The sequence below is a fragment of the Aquarana catesbeiana genome, linkage group LG06 (assembly GCF_042186555.1).
Source record: "Aquarana catesbeiana isolate 2022-GZ linkage group LG06, ASM4218655v1, whole genome shotgun sequence".
NCBI lineage: Eukaryota > Metazoa > Chordata > Amphibia > Anura > Ranidae > Aquarana > Aquarana catesbeiana.
In genome coordinates, this window is record NC_133329.1 from 415,699,780 (window position 1) to 415,719,862 (window position 20,083).

The window sequence follows — 20,083 nt, forward strand, 5'->3', positions numbered from 1 at the left end:
CTACTAGGACCCCCAGGTCCTTTTCCATCCTACATAGATCCCCCCAGAGGTTCTCCCCCCAGTCTATAGATTGCATTCAGATTTTTGCCACCCAAATGCATTATTTTACATTTTTCTACATTGAACCTCATTTGTCATGTAGTTTCCCCTCCCCCATTCATTTGTTCAGATCTTTTTGCAAGGTTTCCACATCCTGCGGAGAAGTTATTGCCCTGCTTAGCTTAGTATCGTCTGCAAATACAGAGATTGAACTGTTTATCCCATCCTCCAGATTGTTTATAAACAAATTAAATAGGATTGGTCCCAGCACAGAACCCTGGGGAACCCCACTACCCACCCCTGACCATTCCGAGTACTCCCCATTTATCACCACCCTCTGAACTCGCCCTTGTAGCCAGTTTTCAATCCATGTACTCACCCTATGGTCCATGCCAACGCACCTTATTTTGTACAGTAAACGTTTATGGGGAACTGTGTCAAATGCTTTTGCAAAATCCAGACACACCATGTCTACGGGCCTTGCTTTATATAGACACACCACGTCTACGGGCCTTCCTTTATATAGATACACCACGTCTACGAGCCTTCCTTTATACAGACACACCACGTCTACGAGCTTTCCTTTATATAGACACACCACGTCTACGGGCCTTCCTTTATATAGACACACCACGTCTACGGGCCTTCCTTTATATAGACACACCACGTCTACGGGCCTTCCTTTATATAGATACACCACGTCTACGGGCCTTCCTATATATAGACACACCACGTCTACGGGCCTTCCTTTATATAGATACACCACGTCTACGGGCCTTCCTTTATATAGATACACCACGTCTACGGGCCTTCCTATATATAGACACACCACGTCTACGGGCCTTGCTTTATATAGACACACCACGTCTACGGGCCTTCCTTTATATAGATACACCACGTCTACGAGCCTTCCTTTATACAGACACACCACGTCTACGAGCCTTCCTTTATATAGACACACCACGTCTACGGGCCTTCCTTTATATAGACACACCACGTCTACGGGCCTTCCTTTATATAGACACACCACGTCTACGGGCCTTCCTTTATATAGACACACCACGTCTACGGGCCTTCCTTTATATAGACACACCACGTCTACGGGCCTTTCTTTATATAGACACACCACGTCTACGGGCCTTCCTTTATATAGATACACCACGTCTAGGGGCCTTCCTTTATATAGACACACCACGTCTACGGGCCTTCCTTTATATAGATACACCACGTCTACGGGCCTTCCTTTATATAGACACACCACGTCTACGGGCCTTTCTTTATATAGACACACCACGTCTACGGGCCTTCCTTTATATAGATACACCACGTCTAGGGGCCTTCCTTTATATAGACACACCACGTCTACGGGCCTTCCTTTATATAGATACACCACGTCTACGGGCCTTCCTTTATATAGACACACCACGTCTACGGGCCTTCCTTTATATAGCCACACCATGTCTATGGGCCTTCCTTTATATAGCCACAACCACAACATGTCTACGGGCCTTCCTTTATATAGACACACCACGTCTACGGGCCTTCCTTTATATAGACACACCACGTCTACGGGCCTTTCTTTATATAGACACACCACGTCTACGGGCCTTCCTTTATATAGACACACCACGTCTACGGGCCTTCCTATATATAGATACACCACGTCTACGGGCCTTCCTTTATATAGATACACCACGTCTACGAGCCTTCCTTTATATAGACACACCACGTCTATTATTAACTAATATTATAGTTTTTCTTTTCCAATATTTTTTGAGATTTTTAACAAGAAGTAAGAATCAACATCTGATATTGTTTATAAATTGCATATCAGGTTACATACTGTATATGCAGAACATAGTTTTTATTATTATTATTTATTTATTATTATAAACTATTAAATTATAGGTATTGGAATTTCCTTTCAAATTTGTCTAAAGTAACTGTTAGTGAACGTAACAAATATGAATGCATCCAAAATGACGAATTATCCGAAGTAACGAATGTCGCAAATGCCGTAAACGAATGGAATGGAACAAATACGAATTCATGACCACTGATAGGTAAAGTGAATAACATTAGGCAGCGAGTGAACATGTTGTCCCTGAAGTTGATGTGTTGAAAGCAGAAAAAATAGGTAAGTGTATGAATTTGAGTGTCTTTGACAAGGGCCAAATTGTAATGGCTGGACCCATGCTGACTGGGGATGCACCGATACCATTTTATTTTACGAGTACCAATACTTTGTTTTTTAGTACTCACCGATAAAAATTACCGATACCTACTGCAACATTTTGTTTACACTTCAGCTGACAGCAATTATACAAAGCATTGAAAAGTTATCTACAAATGAAATACATTTTATTTTTAATTTTTTTATATTAATGAACAAAGTAAACAAAAAAAGTTTTAATTATGAATAGTTTATAAAATAGAAGTCAACAATAAAAATCAGCAGGAAAATATTAATTAAATGGAGAAGGCAAAAAAGGAGTTAATAAGGCTAATTAGAGTAAAGGGGTAATAAGGGGTTAAACAGAGGAACAATTGAATAAAAAATTTAAAAAAAAACATTTTTTTTTTTCAATTGACAGCTTGCTTTAACCACTTCATCCCTGAAGGGATTTACCCCCCTTCATGACCGGGCCATTTTTTGCGATACGGCACTGCGTTGTTTTAACTGACAATTGCGCGGTCGTGCGGCGCTGTACAACAATAAAATGAATGTCCTTTTTTTTTTTCAAAAATAGAGCTTTCTTTTGGTGGTATTTGATCACCTCTGCAGTTTTTATTTTTTGCGCTATAAACAAATAAAGGCCTCAACTTTGAAAAAAAAAATCTATATTTTTTACTTTCTGCTATGAAACATCCAATAAAAAAATTGAAGAAAAATCAAATTTCTTCATCAGTTTAGGCCGATATGTATTCTGCTACATATTTTTTGGTAAACAAAAAATCCCAATAAGCGTATAATGATTGGTTTGCGCAAAAGTTATAGCGCCTACAAACTATGAGATATTCTTTTTATTTTATTTTTTACTACCCTGTTTCCCCTAAAATAAGACCTAGCGTGATTGTCGGTGATGGCTGCAATATAAGACCTACCCCCCAAACAAACCCTAGTTAAAGTCCTTGTAGGGCTTATTTTTGGGGAAACAGGGTAGGGCTTATTTGGAGGGTAGGGCTTATATTGCAGCCATCACCGACAATCACGCTAGGTCTTATTTTAGGGGAAACAGGGTAGTAATGGCGGTGATCAGGGGCTATCAAAGGGTTAACTGTGTGCCTGGCCTGTGCTTTCACACTGTGGGGGAAGTGCTTCTACTAAGGGAAGGCAAGATCATTGTCTTCTCTACTGACAGATTGCCGTTCTGACTGTACTGAACAATCAGAGGGTGCGGGCGGCCATTGAATCTGCGGTGTCCACCGCTGAGCGGGTCGGCGATGGTGCACACACATGCCCCAGATCTAGGAGTGGCAGATCACATACTAGGTAGGTGATCTGGCACGGAGCGTCCGCCCTGCCGCATTATATGTGCACTGGGCGGTCGTGAAGTGGGTAAACTGGGCGGTCGTGAAGTGGTTAAACTGACTTCATCTGCAGACCAAAGTTCATCCCTTTGATCTGTAATTGAATAAACAGAAGGATAGATAAAAAGAAACAATGTTTCTTCTTATCTTTCTGTTTCAGCTCCAATTGCCATGACTTGGTTTATACCTTAGCTGTCAACAGGGGAACCCCACTGACAGCTGAATGAGTCATTGGTTGTTAAGGACGAGGCGGCACCTCCCCTTTACAACCGATAATTGCCTACTTTTTAATTTAACATTTCAGCTGTCAGTGGGGGAATCCCGCTGACAGATAAAAGAACCGAGCCTGAAAGTATCGGTTTCAGATATCGGAGCATTTGCACGAGTACCGATACTGGTGCAAATGCTTAGCATCAGCACCAATAACGCTATCGGTATCGGTGCAACCCTAATGCTGACCCATGTCCACAGCCATAAATGCCTACAATGGCCACATGACCATCAGAACTGGACCACGGAGCAATGGAAGAAGGTGGCCTGGTCTGATAAATCACGTTTTCTTTTACATCATGTGTATGGCCGGGTGTGTGTGTGCGTAATTTACCTGGGGAAGAGGTGGCACCAGGATGCATTATGGGAGGTCTGCTCCATAGAGGCCCCATCTCGCAACTTATAGGACCTAAAGGACAGCTTGGTGCCACGTACCACAGCATACCTTCATAGGTCCAGTGGGGTTCATACCTCAACGGGTCAGGTCTGTTTTGGCAGCAAAAGGAGGACCTACTCAGTATGAGGCGGGTATGGCTGATTGTTGTATAACCTCATATTCAGATTTTGGTGTTCAGAATGAATTACCTGTGCACAGAGTGAAGTCTTGGTTGGAAGAATTTACAATGACATCGGTCTTCTCTTTGGTTATATCGCCGGTCTTCACCTGATAAGTGACAGATCCGATCTTCATTTTATGAACCCCGAGTGACGGGTTTTTCACCGTCCCAAAGAACGCTGCAAGACAGAAAGGAAAGGGATGATAATAAGCAGAATAGGAGATGAAAGAAAATCGATGATCAACTGTGCATGGAAAGATAGAAAGAGTAACAATATCATTGCCCGGCAACTGCAGAAAGTTCAACCTCCAGAATCAGAGACATACCGAGATCACTGATCATTCTGCATAATATTCTCTTCCATCCATTCCCACCTCTGTCATCATCCACCTCCTCCTCTTCCCACCCACTCTTCTCTCCTTTGCTATCATCCCAACTCCTCTTCTTCAATCCATCCCCACTGTCCAATCTTTTCTCATCATCTTTCTTCTCCTCTTCCTTCCTTCATCCGCACTTTCCTCTCCTCTGTCATCATCTTTTTCCATCCATCCCCATTTCCATTATCATCCTTCTGAGTGAGCCATCTGCAATCTCTTCCTCCTCCATCCATCCATCCTCATTCACCCTCCATCATCCTCCTTCCGATCCATCTTCACTCTCCTGCTCTCTGTCATCCTCCTCCTCTTCCATACATGGCTGCTTTGATCTCAAAATTTTCATCACCTTGAATCCTGAACAGATTTAATAAATATCATAAAACAAACTATATTCCTTACATTAAAATTACACACCAACAAAATGCTCAAAAGAAAATGCACCCACTCCAAAATTACTGTTTTGTTAAATACGAAGCCCACATCTGCTAGAATACACTATATGTCTATATGTAAGTAGATCCCTCCAATGGTCTCCAGTGGGGGATACTAGTAATCCTCCATCATACAAAAAGACATTGTAGACAATTGTGCTCTTCCAACCTTGTGCGTAACAGTTTGGTGAAGACCCTTTTCTGCTCCACCATGACTCTCCCCCACTGTGTACAAAGCCAGCTCCATAAAGACATGGTGTCACCAGTTTGGTGTGGAGAAGCTCAAGTGTCCTGCAAAGAACCCTGACGTCATACCTACTGAAGGCTTTTGGGATGAATTTGAGCGCAGATTGTGAGCCAAGTCTTTTTTAGTGCCCAACGTGGGGCCCAACATGTAAGCCAGGTCTTCTCATCCAACATCAATACCTGACCTCACAAATTCCCACAGACACCATTGTGACGGGAGTCACTTTGGGTGGGAGGGTTTGTGGAACCCAGCTTATCTTAGACAGCTCTGGAAACTCCTTGTCCAGCTCCCCCTGTCCCTCCTATGTGTAAGTCACCCTGTGTCTATTAGGGGCACAATGTGACCTAGAACCCCAGTCAGGTGTGCACTAACCCGACTCACCGTACAACCACACCAGACTCAGTATTTCCTTTTACCCCTGTTATCCTGGGTCTTATATGTGTGGTTTGTGTTGAAATAAGGAAGGGGCTCTTTCACTTGGGACAGTAATATTTCTGAACAATAAAGAAATATATAAAGATAAATGAATTCCACCTTTTCGACTGCTGGAATATTGTATGAGCTTAGTCTCATATACTTTTGTAGACTTTTTACTACATCATTTGAGGTATGGCTGTATCCCATTGTTCTATTGTTTCTGTCTGCCTTGGGAGCAACCTATTATGGGATGTATATGTGTATGTGGCTTGGTTTACATGTTAATGAAACAATTGTCAGCTATTAGAGGCTAGAGGGAAGGGGGGGATTTCTCCAGCAGCCCCTCCCTGCTGATAAGATGGTCTACTGTTGGAAAGTTGAATACACCTGTGTCTGTGTGTCATGTTACTGGAGGAGGAAAAGTTTACCCCGCCCTTTGTCATTATGCAAAGAATGGGGATTGTCCCCCGCGTGTATATCTCTGTGTGCCTGTGTTTGAATAAACAGTCTTATGTTTCTTCACCCTACGCTGATGTCTCGACAAGTGACTGGGTGTTCTAAGGGGTCTTGGATCGTGCAGATACTGGGCAAAGGAAGCTTATACGGCAGACACGCTCTTCTTGAGTACGGGGATCCGTCACAACCCTCGAACAGTGGAGGATGTTGACGGCCACAAAGTGGGCAACTCCATATTAATGTCCATGGCTGAACTCAATAATAATACCCATGGTTTTTGGAATTCGGTGACCTCATCCATAAAGGCATGGTTTGTCCAGTTTGGTGTGGAGGAACTCGAGTATCCCGCACAGAGCCCTGACCTTACCCCTACTGATCCCCTTTGGAATGAATTGGAACACAAATGGTGAGCCAGGCCTTCTCATCCAACATCGACCCAGTCCTTTACAGAAGGGCACACATTTCCACAGACATCATCAAAATCTTGTAAAAAGTCTTCCCAGAAGAGTGGAGACTGTGAGAGGAAGGAGGTATGCAACTCCATATTAAAGGCCATGACGTTGGAATGGGATGTTCAACAAGCTCATGTAGGTGTGATGGTCAGGGGTTCACAGACTTTTAGTCATACAGTGTATATTAAATTATCTGAAACAGTATATTAAATAAATCTGATATGAAGCTTCCTTTGTATTTTATAAAATATGTGGACTAGTTTTGGAAAAGAAACTCCTTATAGCAGACATAGATTCATATTACATAAACGTACTTGACCCCGTCCCAGCTGATTGCATGTTGGTGGCCCCGCTAGTGGCAGCGGCAGTGAAGTTTTCCAGTTGACTTGTAAATGCCTGTAAATACATAACACAAGAAAATGCCCATTATACAGCAAGAAGAACATATATGGGATACAACTAATCTGACTTTGTTAGTGAGGTGACCGGGGTCTAGTGGGATGATGGAGAGGCTTTCTTTAATCTTGTGCGCCACAAGGACACCTTCTATAAAGAGTGTTTGGTAATCCATGTCTTTGTTTGTAGCCATAACGCATATTGCCCTGTCTGTGTATCCTGTCCAAGCCTGCACTATCATCACCCCTATTATTTGTCATCTGACACTCCTGCAGCATGCAAGGCTGGATTTTCTCACCTCTCTATTTTTATTCAGATGGAACTTTTCCCTACAGGTCCTACACAGCTACATCCCTATGCACCTAATGAGGGCTGTGTGCCAGCTGGGGACGAGGAAATGGGTACCTCACCACCCCAATGGCCATGTGGTAATATTCTAACCTCTAGACTAAGAATATCACTATAAACATCATGAGATCTCCATTACCTTGATGGTGTCCATGTCACTGGGGTGAAGGACCAAATTAACTTCTTGAAGATTCTGTACTTTGTTTTTGCAGCTAAACTGGAAAATCTCATCAAACATCACAAATGCAACCAAATCCTTTGGAAAGCCAAGTTTGCCGGTTCCAATAGCTGGGAAAGATATTGACGTCCGCTGGTTCTTCTCTGCCTGCCCCAAACAGTTTTTAATAATTGTGTGAAGAATCTGAAACAGAGAATCCAAGATTGTGCAACTCTGGGCAAGATAAAAAAAAAATGCATATATTTAATTTGTAATTCTATGTTTTTATTCCTGGTGACTTAAAAGGGTCTAGGAGTTGAAGCAGCCATCTTGGGTTCACTCATTTGAGCCAACTGACCTAACAGCATGTCTTTGAAATATGGGAGGAAACCAGAGCCCACACAAGCACAGGGAGAAACGCAATGGAAATAGTGTCCCAGTTAGCATTCAACCTGAGGACCCCAGTGCTGCATCTCAATCTCAACACAAAATGGCCCAAATTTATGTCTATGTGGCTCCATGGAAAGTACTGAAAATGCACTTCTTAAAACACAAAGAGGAACTCCAGATATTCTTTTTCTGAATTTAGTATGAAAGGGTGAGAACCTCTGGAGTGTGGCCTGACTTCCTCTTAAAGATCCACATGAAAAAAATATTCCTTCTACTCAATACTTTTTCACTTTCCAAGGGAATTTTCACTTAGCTTTGTGAATGAGGTGAAGTTGTGATGACTTCAATCATCCAATCATGTGCAAGCCAAACCCCAGTTTTTTAGCTTTCTTCCATGTGATTGGGTATTCTTTCTAAAGTGATTTTTTTTTTGCCACATACACTAAGCTAAGTGAAAATTCCCTTTACAAAGTGAACAGACTTTAGTCCTTTTATAAATCAGCCCCAGTGTATTCCCCACCACACTCTGCAGGGCTGAAGGTACCTTTTCTGATGTTCCACGTTTTTTGTCCCATTGAGTGATCACAACATGAAGAACCTCTTGACAGTTGAGATTGCAGCTGTCAGTGCTGAACACGGATCCTGGCGCCTGTGGAGTGCCGAGGCTTGCATCGTTCAGGAGTTGCTGCATATTAAAACCTGCCCGACTCAGCAAGGCTTTGGATACGGCACCACTATTCAGATCCAGATCAGCTCCTACACTGTTCACAATGACATCCGTCTGCCATGGAAAGAGAAGATAAACATTACCAAGTGATATTCATTAAAAAATGAATTGCCTAAAAATTAAATGGTTTCAAACTGATAAGGGTCCAAATATTAACCTTTGTAATTCTAATTTGTTCCAGATCCAGAAAGTGAGATGCAAAATATGAACAGCTAGAGGTACTATTTATTATAATGAATATGTAATTATGAATATTCTCCTTTTACTGTTATTTTTCCTAATTAGGGCATGAATGTACACATGTATACTACACCAGAGAAGTCCTTCTCAACCTTTTTATCATGGAGGAACCCTTAAAATAAGTGTGAGGTCTCCGGGAACCCCAGCTAATAATTACTATATCTACATATGAACCTTATGTTGGCGATCAGTGGGAAGAATGCTCCTTACATTGGGAAGAATGTTCATTAGCTAAAAAGGTCATTGGCTTCAGTGGTTACTGATCTAAAAGGCCGAAATTGCTTATCAGTCAAAGAACCCCCAATCACCTCTGGAAAAACCCTATAATCCACTAAATGGTTTAGAAAGGCTAATACACAGCATGTAACAACAGTAGTGTATTTGAGCCTTAATGTGTGGAAATGACATGGAAACATCTCAGTCAGGTTTCCTCTGCTGTCTGGGTCCAGCTGCGGAAATCCCCTTGATGTCCAGTTTGGAGAAACAAATCTCCAAAAGAAGCATGTAAACAGATTTGGAAAGAGTGAGAACCTCTGTTATAGTTTATTGCTGTCTATGTCACTGTTGCCCCCCCCCCCCCCACTTCCTACCATCAAACTTGAACAGGAAGAAAGACTCAAAGGTTCTAACCCTTCCTACCTCCATCTGAATCTTAAAAGTTGTTGGTGAAGTCCCACTTTAGCAGGAAAATGCTGGATAATCTACATACCGAGCAGTCCTCAATGTTCTTCTGAAGCAGCTTGACCTTCAGTCCTTCCTTGGTCATCACTGTGTTGTCATTAATTCTATTCACTGGTGCCGGTGCTGGTGGGCTCTGTGTCGTTCTTGTGACCGGATGGGGTGCCATTGTTGTAGATGGCACAGTGCTTGTTTGGCTACCAAATTTGGCCTTTGTAATCTCAGAGAAAATGTTGACGGTTTCATCCTCCGTGTCCACAAGGTGGATTCTCCGTAAAGTGCTCTGTTGTCCTGGTGTCTCTACATAGTCCCGTATGGCTTCCACTATGTTTTCAACACATAATTTTAAGGGAAATCCAAAAATTCCAGAACTGACAGCTGGTATTGCTATTGAACTGTAATTCTTCTCAGAAGCCAGCTGTAAACTGGTGGTAATCGCCTTGCGTAGAAGCCGTTCACATCTGGAGCGTGAAGTTGCGTCCCATTGGGGACCTACTGTATGTATTATTTGTTTGCACGGTAATTTCCCTGCGTCAGTAATTACTGAATCTCCAGTGAACAATTTACCATCTTTCCTGATAATCTGATCGCAGTCATCTTGGACTTTATGTCCTGCTGCATCTAGAATAGCTTTTGCCAAACCCCCAATATGTTTCAGATCTTCATTGGCTGCATTAACTATGACATCTACATTGTGACGGCACAGGTCATCTTTATATACAAAGAGGGTCATTCCATTTGGAAGAGTTATTTGGGATCTGGATTTATGAAATAGATCATCTTCTACACCAGCCTTTTCTAACCGTATCACACAATGGTAATTTGTCCTTGCGGTTGTAGCATGAACTTCTTCATTGACCTTACAAAACTTTTTTGCTCCCGGTTTCTCAACACGCAGAGTATCACTGTGAAGTGAGTGCAAAATGTCCCTAATGACATTTGCTGCCTCTTGAACCTTCACCCGTGGTCCTGACAGACATATGCTGTTCTGGTTCTTTGTTAAATTTACATTTTTCTTTATCTTTTCCAACATCTCCTTTCTTTCCTCCCAGATGAACGTCATCTTTACTGAAGGTTGAACTGGAATTTTTGTCTCTTTAGTAGTGTTCTTCTCCAGAAAGTCACTGACTTGTTCGTAACACGTTCTAACATTTGAAGTCAGGCCAGCGATGACCACGTTGTCCTCCATTCCAGAAGAAGATTCCTCTATCAGGACTGTGATTTTCTCTGCATTAAATACCTGAAGTAGATGTGACTGGAGACTTCTCCATTCAAGAGATTTCAGAAGACTTTTGTCTTCAACTAACAGTTGTCTGTAAAGTAGTTCTTCTTTGATTTGGTTTTCAGCTTCTGTCAAGTCTTCCTTTGAATGAGCCATCAGTTTAACATCGCCATCATCAATTTCCAGCATTGCGTTAATGTTGTGACGTACAAAGATCAGAGAGGAAAGCTCTTCATTATCGGTGGACATCAGGAACTGGACGAGGTGTGGATTCATCTGGATGAGTTTATGTTTCATTTGTTGTTTGATGTTAAGTATCTCACATTTGGCGGTGAGCACTTCATCCCTCAGTCCAGATAAACAGGCTTTCTTTGTTGGCACATCATAGTCCATCTTCAGCTCTGGAACCTGGTCCAGGATCTTCCTCTTCAGGCCGATGTTACACATAACCTGATAAAGGGCTGAAGACATGGGTAATGTCTCAATCTTGGTTTGTTTCTTTCGTTCTACCTGTTTGGAGGTTTCCTCTACCAGTTGTCTGAATGTCGGGTCAATCCTTGTAACATCCTCGGACATTCCAGCCAAGAAAACTTTCTCTAAACCAAAGTCAGGTTTGATGAGTACTTTGTCATAGGTGGAGCTGCTGACATGTTCTCTAATAGCTTCCCAGACCAACTGATCTATTTTATATTCTATTACTGTGAACTTTGATATGAGAAGTGAGAATTCCTTATAAACCTTCTCACTCCATCTTGGTACAATCTTTGTCACAGACCTGAGATGGGTGGATAAGTTAGGAGGGAAGATGAGTTGAAGGACAGGATCATGGCAGTCTTGATCTGGCCATTTGATCTCACAATGTTTATTCTTCATCTTCACATCTATGTTGTTCTTTAAGCCTTCATTATTACAGATGTGTTGCAATATGTATGGACTGATATTAAACTCTATAGGCTTTGGTATTTCTATACCAGGTCTGTGCTTCCCATACAGTGCTATACCCAACAATGGGTAGTAAGGGTATACGGATATCTTTTTCTTGGAAAACACATGATCCTTCTTCAAAACTCTTTTAACATCTGGAAGAGAAGAAAACAAGCAGATGGTTCACAGTGAAGCTTCACTTAATACTCACATTAAGTTATTTGAAGTTGTTGACCAAAAATCATTCATTTCAGAATTTAGAGCAACTGGTGACAATAGGACAATGCAGTGGCTTGGTGGAGGCTTTGGAGTGGAGAGGTGTGAATAATGTGTGTCCTTTCTGTGTTTGCATGGCTTTCATAACCCAATTCAATAACATTTTAGTTTAGTAGTTACTAACTTACTATTGCAGGGACCTCTGTACTCTGAAATGTGTTGCTGATTACATCTGCCATCAATAAATACATTTCAGCAGTAGTAAGTTTCTGAAGTGAACAAAACAAAAAGGTTTTTGTAAACTTGGTCAACAATGAATATTACATAGTAGATAATTTGTCTGATGAAAGAATAGCATTGCCATCAAACAAAGGCTGCTCATAACCAATCCCATGGCCTGATCTGTTCATGTTCAAATTGGGGCACTGTTTGATCACTCTCATGTTGGCCACAAGTGGTCCTTCCTTGGTGTGCCACTTGGGACAACGCCAAACCATTCAGATATGTGCCTAAGTGGTACCAACAAACAAGCACTTCCAACGTAAGAAGCTCTGCTCTGTACCTACTCTGTGAACTCACCTGCTGTCTCCCGAAATGTGATCAGTGCAGCTCTTTCCTCGGGTAACATCATCATTTCTTCTACTCTTCCTCCTCCCTGTTTTGGGTTCTCAAAGAAATCTGCCAGATGTGTCTCAGATGTGTTTTCCGGGACATTCTCCACCCTGACACTTTGGGATTCCTCCAGAGGCTTCGCTGTCAGCTTATTGTAAACCACTTTGAGCTTACTGGAGAACGTTCTGATGAATCTCAGAATATCTGGAGAAAAACAAAAGTAAATTTTCCCCAATCTTAATGGCATTAGTACACCTGTGTAAAAATGTTACTAACTAAGGGAACACAGAACCTCTCTGCTGAATGGCTTACGAATGAACTTGATGAACATGGAGCCAGTGTGTTCCCTTATTCCAGCACTGCCGTCTTGCCATGCCCGTTGTACCCACAAACACAAACACATTGTACCCACAAACACTGGGGCATGAGAGGGAGGTTGTACAGCAAATCAAAAAATAAGAAGTTTCAGTACCAGAGCCCATGAGAAGAGATTGATGGTCCCTCACTGTTTTTACATTTGATATAACTTATATTGATGTACATTCGGTGCATTTTTGCACTTAATGGTTGCAATGTTCCTATCTATAATTACCTGTTCACAGGATTATAACAATTTTTCTTGAAATGACTTTATTGTATAGTGAGTACATTTTTGGAAAGTGAATCTGTACATGGAAGATTTTACATCTATTGCTCTTTAGCACTCAGTAGATAAAATAAAAAGTGCTAATTTTAAAGGCTTATATGCAAGTTATTGTCATAAAAAGTGTTTGGGGATCCGGGTCCTGCCCCAGGGGACATGTATCAATGCAAAAAAACTTTTAAAAACGGACGTTTTTTTGGGAGCAGTGATTTTAATAATGCTTAAAGTGAAACAATAAAAGTGAAATATTCCTTTAAATTTCGTACCTGGGGGGGGGGGGGGGGGGTGTTTATAGTATGCCTGTGAAATGCGCATGTTTCCCGTGTTTAGAACAGTCCGAGAGCAAAATGTCATTTCTAAAGGAAAAAAAAGTAATTTAAAAGTACTAGCGCTAGTGCTGGCTATTAATGAATTGTCGGTCCCGACAATACACATAAAAGTCATTGAAAGTCATTGAAAAATAAAAAATAAAAATGCGTGGGGGTCCCCCAAAATTCCATTACCAGGCCCTTCAGGTCTGGTATGGATATTAAGAGGAACTCTGTGCCAAAATTTTTAAAAAAATGGCGTGGGGTTCCCCCCAAAAATCCATACCAGACCCTTAAGGTCTGGTATGGATTTTAAGGGGAACTCCGTGCCAAAATGAAAAAAAACAATTGCGTGGGGGTCCCCCAAAAATCCACACCAGACCCTTATCCGAGCACGCAACCTGGCAGGCCGAAGGAAAAGAGGGGGGGGGAGAGAGCGCCCCCCCTCCTGAATTGTACCAGGCACATGCCCTCAACATGGGGTGGATGTCCCCATGTTGATGGGGACAAGGGCATCATCCCCACAACCCTTGCCCGGTGGTTCTGGGGGTCTGCAGGTGGGGGGCTTTTTGGAATCTGGAAGCCCCCTTTAACAAAGGGGACACACAGATCCCAGCCCCCTCCCTATGTGAATTGGTAAGGGGTAAAAAACACAGGAGACAGCTTGGGACAAGTCGTTTATTAAAAATAAAAAATAAAAAAATAGATTCCAGCGATGTAATCCAATAAATCCATGCTCCTACTCCAGCGATGTAGTAAAATTCTCGATCTCCAGCGATGGATGATCTCCAGCGACTCCAGCGAGGAGCACGCACAGGATCCTGCCTCCACCGGAGGCACCCAGCCAATGACGCGGCGCCAGCTTGACAGCTCTTATGTAGCTGAGGGCGGGGCCACCCGTCACGTGACCCCGTCCCCCTCTGACAAGGGGAAACGCTGGGGTTTCCCAGTGACGTGTACGGATAACACTGTCCCCCTCTGATGCAACGGGAATCGTTGCATGGAAAATTAGCACTTTAGATTTCTCCCATAGACTTTTAAAGGGTGTTCTGCGGCTTTTCGAATTTGCCACAAACACCCCAAATTGTTCGCTGTTCAGCGAACAGCCAATGTTCGAGTCAAACTCATGTTCGACTCAAACAGATAGCCCATCTCTAGTAAACAACATTCTGTTACAAGGGCCATTGGATGATAGTATGTGATGGAGCTTGAAGGCCCATACTAGAAGCTGTGGGCCGCATTCCACGCTCTGTATCTAAATCATGGGCTAATCACAAAGACTGGACTCACCGATATTAGATGTGAAGGTGACAACAGCAGACTTGATCTCTGGAATTATCTCTACATAGAAGTCTGTTTCCTCATCCTTCTCAGTGATGTTCTCCACCAGGAGGTTTAACATCTCAGTAGTGTGGCTGTCCTGGACGTTCTCAATCAGAACCAGAGAGAACGGGGGGACTTCATCATCTGATGTGGCTGTAACACAGTAAAATATATTCCCGGGAAAGTTTTTTAGAGTGATTATTTTAATCTACATCATGATGAACATAATGACTTAAAGAGCAACATTCGGAGAGCTGAATATAAGTAATATATCTCAATCCCAGGACTGATCCTGAACACACTGGAGGTAATTTATCTCCATCCCAGGACTGACCCTGAACACACTGGAGGTAATATATCTCCATCCCGGGACTGATCCTAAACACACTGGAGGTAATATATCTCCATCCCAGGACTGACCCTGAACACACTGAGGGTTATATAACTCCATCCCGGGACTAACCCTGAACACACTGGGGGTAATATATCTCCATCCCAGGACTGACCCTGAACATACTGAAGGTAATAAATCTCCATCTTACGGCAGATGCAGAACTCTTTGAAGGCCAGGATTATATCTTTCTGTAGGCATGAAAACTAGATATGAGGGGCGGGTTGTAGCACCCTCCTAGATAGTTCCTCTGTAATTAGTGGAGCTGCTTGGTATTGCTCTGGTCTGCTCTGAGTTTCACTGGCTGTGACGGCTTCCCCCTGACTTCTGGATGGTTCTTTAAAGTAGTGGGCTGGGAGAATCAGATTTATAATCTAAATGTTTATGTGATCCCAGATAATCCCTGGGAGGGATGCCCAGTTGGTGGCTGGGAGAGAGCATAAATAGTTTGAGGCCTGGAGCAGAGGGGTTCTTGTCTAGGAGGAGAAGATCCCAGCCCGAAGGGCTGCTGTCCTTCTAGTCAGTCTAGCTCTGCTCTTCATCTGCTCATTGAGGTCCTAGCTGGGTTAGCTGGGGGGGTGGAGCTGATCAAGGGATTTCTTTTTAGAATCTGGTCTAAAGAGTTCAAAGGAGGCATGCCTGGCAGATAATAGAAGGAGGCATCCAAATATCCAAGGACATTTGTGAGTACAGACCTGAGTGTAAGATTTCAATGACTGTGTGCTGCTGCTATCCCTCCAGAATCAGTGTCAGCCTAGACTTAAAGGTGGACATTGTTCATGGTGTCCCCGTGTAGCCCAGTTCATCCTGCTGCAAGGACTGTGCGAGGAAGTTTGAGGAAGAGACAGGTGTCCCTAGACCATTTAATGAGCCAGAAGAGTAACAGCGACTGTGCGCCTGGCTGCTTATACATTGACTCGGGAAAGAACCTTGGGACCAAATCAGCGGGCCTGTCAGAGGGTGAGCGCTACAGGGAAATAAGGGGAAATCTCTCTAATGGAGCCACAGGCTGCGATTAAAATCACACAGGAGTTCTGATCCATCCCCCACTCCATCCAACATTAGAAAAAAAGTTTTTGGCTAAACATTTTGTCTAATTTGTCTTTGCAGGAATTCTCTGTAGTGGCGGTCCATAATGCAGGGCGCAGCCCCCCCCCCCCCATCCATGCATCTGGCCCCCTATTCTACATGCGGGGCACCGGACGCATGGATTCCAATGGGTTTTTTTTTTTTTTTGAAGCACATGTTCGGAGCCTAAGGCTCTAATTAGCTTAAAAAAAGGGTGGGCTTGGGGCGCAGAGCACTGCACTCCGAGCCCACCTAGTTGTGTGACAATAGTGAATTAATATTCGCTATTGTCTTCCTGCTTCTCATCCCGGCCAATCAGGAAGCGGGAGGAGCGCAATTGGCCAAGAGGAGAAGCGTTCGTATTGGCTGGGCGGGGGGGGGGATGTACAGGAAGATCCGGGACTCGGGAGATGGCCGCCCAGTGCTCTGCATCGTTGCCGATTGAGAACTCGACCATGTGAGTACCACCCGCGGGGTGTCAGGTGGTTTGTTTCCCGGCAGCCGCCACTGATTCTAGAAATCTGCAATTTTCATGCAAAATCAACAACTCCTTCCCAATGAAAGCACCATGGCAATCAGTGCTAAATAACAGGCTGGTTCCGGATACCGTATACTCTCTCCCCCTCCCCCACTCCCACCATTGTGATCTAAAAGACAAATATTACTCTGAACATCCAATAAATTATTTCTTACATTTGTCATTAGCACTGCAGGACTGGGAACCCTGAAAATAGAAGATATACCGCTATGAGTCATTTCTAGAAATTTCTGTTCATTATAACAATTATTATTTCCACAACAACTGCTTTTTCCAGCAGAGACAACCAATGAGGGCTGAGAATAGAAAATCGTTACTGCGAATAACACACGTTATAGATTATTGAATTGAGTATCTTATTTGAAGAGGACCTCCCATGGAGAACAGAAGGTCTACTTCCCTGCCCCCCAACATAAATAGCATTAAAAAGCCATCTGTAGACACACCATTCCCTTCCAAAAAGACAAGCAGGATTTTTACAGACGACTTTCAAAAACCATTTGTGTTGGGGGGCAGGGGGCTGTCAGAAAAGCAAGCCTTTCATTTACCATGGAAGGTCCACTTTAAAGTCCTGGCACCTTTTGTGGCCCTCAGACCCCAGCAGTCTGTAGTGGGAGAATTGGTTTATAAATGGACTGTAATCTCAGTCATCTCTAGATGTCTATTATAACGTGCCCCCATTCTTTGTCCATGTCCTATAGTAGGTCTCCATTCTCCAACCTCACCTGTAGCACATCAGCAGTGTCTGACCTTCTCCTGAAGTCCTCTGTAATATAATATGTTGGATACTATGTGTGGTGGCCTCTTGGAGATGTCAGAGGCCACAGTTGAAGCCCTCCATACCTCATGAATTGACCACCACTGATTTAGGCTCCATGCACACTAGACGTTAAAAAAAAACGCTGGATAAAAAAACTCTAATGCCCCATACACACGATCGGATTTTCCTACAACAAATGTTGGATGTGAGCTTGGTGGCGGAAAGTCCAACCGTGTGTACGCTCCTTCGAACATTTGTTGTCGCACTTTCCACCAACAAATGTTGGCTAGCAGGTTCTCAAATTTTCCACCAACAAACTTTGTTGTCGGCAGGGGCGGATCCAGGGGGGGGCAACGGGGCAATTGCCCCCTCCGAGAATGCGGGTGACAGTGCGGGCGGCTCTGAGGGTGACAGTGCGGGCGGCTCCGAGGATGACAGTGCGGGTGGCTCCCCAGGTGACAGTGCGGGCGGCTCCCCAGGTAACAGTGCAGGCGGCTCCCCAGATGACAGTGTGGGCGGCACCACGGGTGACAGTGCGGGCGGCTCCGAGGATGACAGTGCGGGCGGCTCCCCAGGTGACAGTGCAGGCGGCTCCCCAGATGACAGTGTGGGCGTCACCACGGGTGACAGTGCGGGCGGCTCCGAGGATGACAGTTTGGGCGGCTCCCCAGGTGACAGTGCGGGCGGCTCCCCAGGTGACAGTGCGGGCGGCTCCCCAGGTGACAGTGCGGGCGGCTCCCCAGATGACAGTGCGGGCGGCACCACGGGTGACAGTGCGGGCAGCTCGGTCAGTGAGTGGGTAGGTGAGGGAGAGGGGGTAGCTGGGCAGCACCGTGTGTGACTGAGTGGGCTGCTGGCCAATCAGGGAGCCGGCAGGCAGGGGAGCAGAGAGATGACATCTCTCACCACCCTGAGCCTGCCCTGCATCCCTGCAATTCCGCCCTCACTGTGAAGGCAGCTGTGGGCAGCAGAGAGATTACATCATCTCTCTGCTGCCTGACTCTGGGACTTAGCAAGAGACCACCTTAGCAGAAAAGTGACACGGCAGGTGACAATCCGCATCTGGTGACAGGCGATGTGGCAAGTGACAAGTCGCAATGTGTGGCAGGTGTCGTGGCAAGTGACAATTCACAATATGTGGCAGGTGACGTGGCAAGTGACAATTCACAATATGTGGCAGGTGACGTGGCAAGTGACAATTCGCAGCATGTGGCAGGTGACATGGCAAGTGACAATCCGCAACGTGTAGCAGGTGACGTGACAATTTGCAGCGTGTGGCAAGTGACAATCCGCATTTGGTGGCAGGCGACGTGGAAAGTGACTCCCACTGATTCTGCGTTATGGTGAGTTGAACTACTTCATTGTATATTACAATGTAAGAATGGAAATAATGCGCTTCAATCATCCTGACACCATAATAACCATGGTGCCGCGATGATTGAAGTGCCAACACTAGCCATTTGCCCAATAAATTGCCCGCAAAAAAAAATTATTTTCTGGCATTGCCCCTCCCGAGACTTGACTCTGGATCTGCCCCTGGTTGTCGGACTTTCCGATCCCGATCGTGTGTACACAAGTCCATTGCACAAAAGTTCACGCATACTCGGAATCAAGTACGAGCCGTAAGCGTTCGTAATGGAGACATCACGTACGTCTTGTACGTCACTATGTTCGTAATTGTTGGCCAACATTTGTGTGACCGTGTGTGTGCAAGACAAATTGGAGCCAACAACCTTCAAACAAAAATCCACGGTTTTGTTGTCGGAAAGTCCAAGCGTGTGTACAGGGCATTAGCCCAGGTTCACATTGCTGCGGGTTAGAAATTGTGCCAGTTCAGCGGCAATGCAGTCCGACTTCGGGGGGCGATCTGACAGACATCTGTGTGGGTTCATGCACAGATGTTTATACAAATCACCTCCTGAAGTCGGCAAAAGTAGTACAGAGACAGCTTTTGGGAATCGGTGCGGCGCCATTGCCGGCAATAGCTGCTGATTTGGCATGTGATTTGACATGTCAGATCGCATGCCAAATCGCTCCAATGTGAACTTGGGCTCAAACTTATGCCCTGTATACACGACCGGTTTTCCAGTCGGAATAAACTCTGAAGGTTTTTCCGACGGAGTTCCGACGGAATTCCGCTCAAGCTGTCTTGCATACACACAGTCACACCAAAATCCGACCGTCCAGAACGCGGTGACGTACAACACATAGGACGGGACTAGAAAACGGAAGTTCAAGAGCCAGTAGTCAATAGCTGCCATCTCGTACTTGCTTCAGAGCATGCATCGTTTTTGGTCCGTTGGAATAGCATACAGACGATCAGTTTTCCCGATAGGAATTGGTTCCGTCGGAAAAATTTAGAACA

At 44.2% G+C, this 20,083-nt stretch overlaps 1 protein-coding gene across 3 annotated transcripts in view; it reads right to left on the minus strand.

Moving 5' to 3' along the window:
* Nucleotides 1-20,083, minus strand: part of LOC141147312 (protein mono-ADP-ribosyltransferase PARP14-like) — a 50,189-nt gene that overhangs the window by 25,870 nt on the left and 4,236 nt on the right. For 2 of the 3 annotated variants that reach the window (XM_073634527.1, XM_073634526.1), the window contains exons 3-10: nt 17,114-17,144; nt 14,929-15,114; nt 12,655-12,891; nt 9,745-12,014; nt 8,613-8,849; nt 7,661-7,912; nt 7,092-7,173; nt 4,426-4,575 (exon numbers count right to left, since the gene is read on the minus strand). In XM_073634527.1, coding sequence (XP_073490628.1) covers nt 4,426-4,575; nt 7,092-7,173; nt 7,661-7,912; nt 8,613-8,849; nt 9,745-12,014; nt 12,655-12,891; nt 14,929-15,114; nt 17,114-17,144 — 3,445 coding nt within the window. The remainder of the gene's footprint in view (nt 1-4,425; nt 4,576-7,091; nt 7,174-7,660; nt 7,913-8,612; nt 8,850-9,744; nt 12,015-12,654; nt 12,892-14,928; nt 15,115-17,113; nt 17,145-20,083) is intronic. The other variant, XM_073634528.1, reaches the window with a different exon arrangement.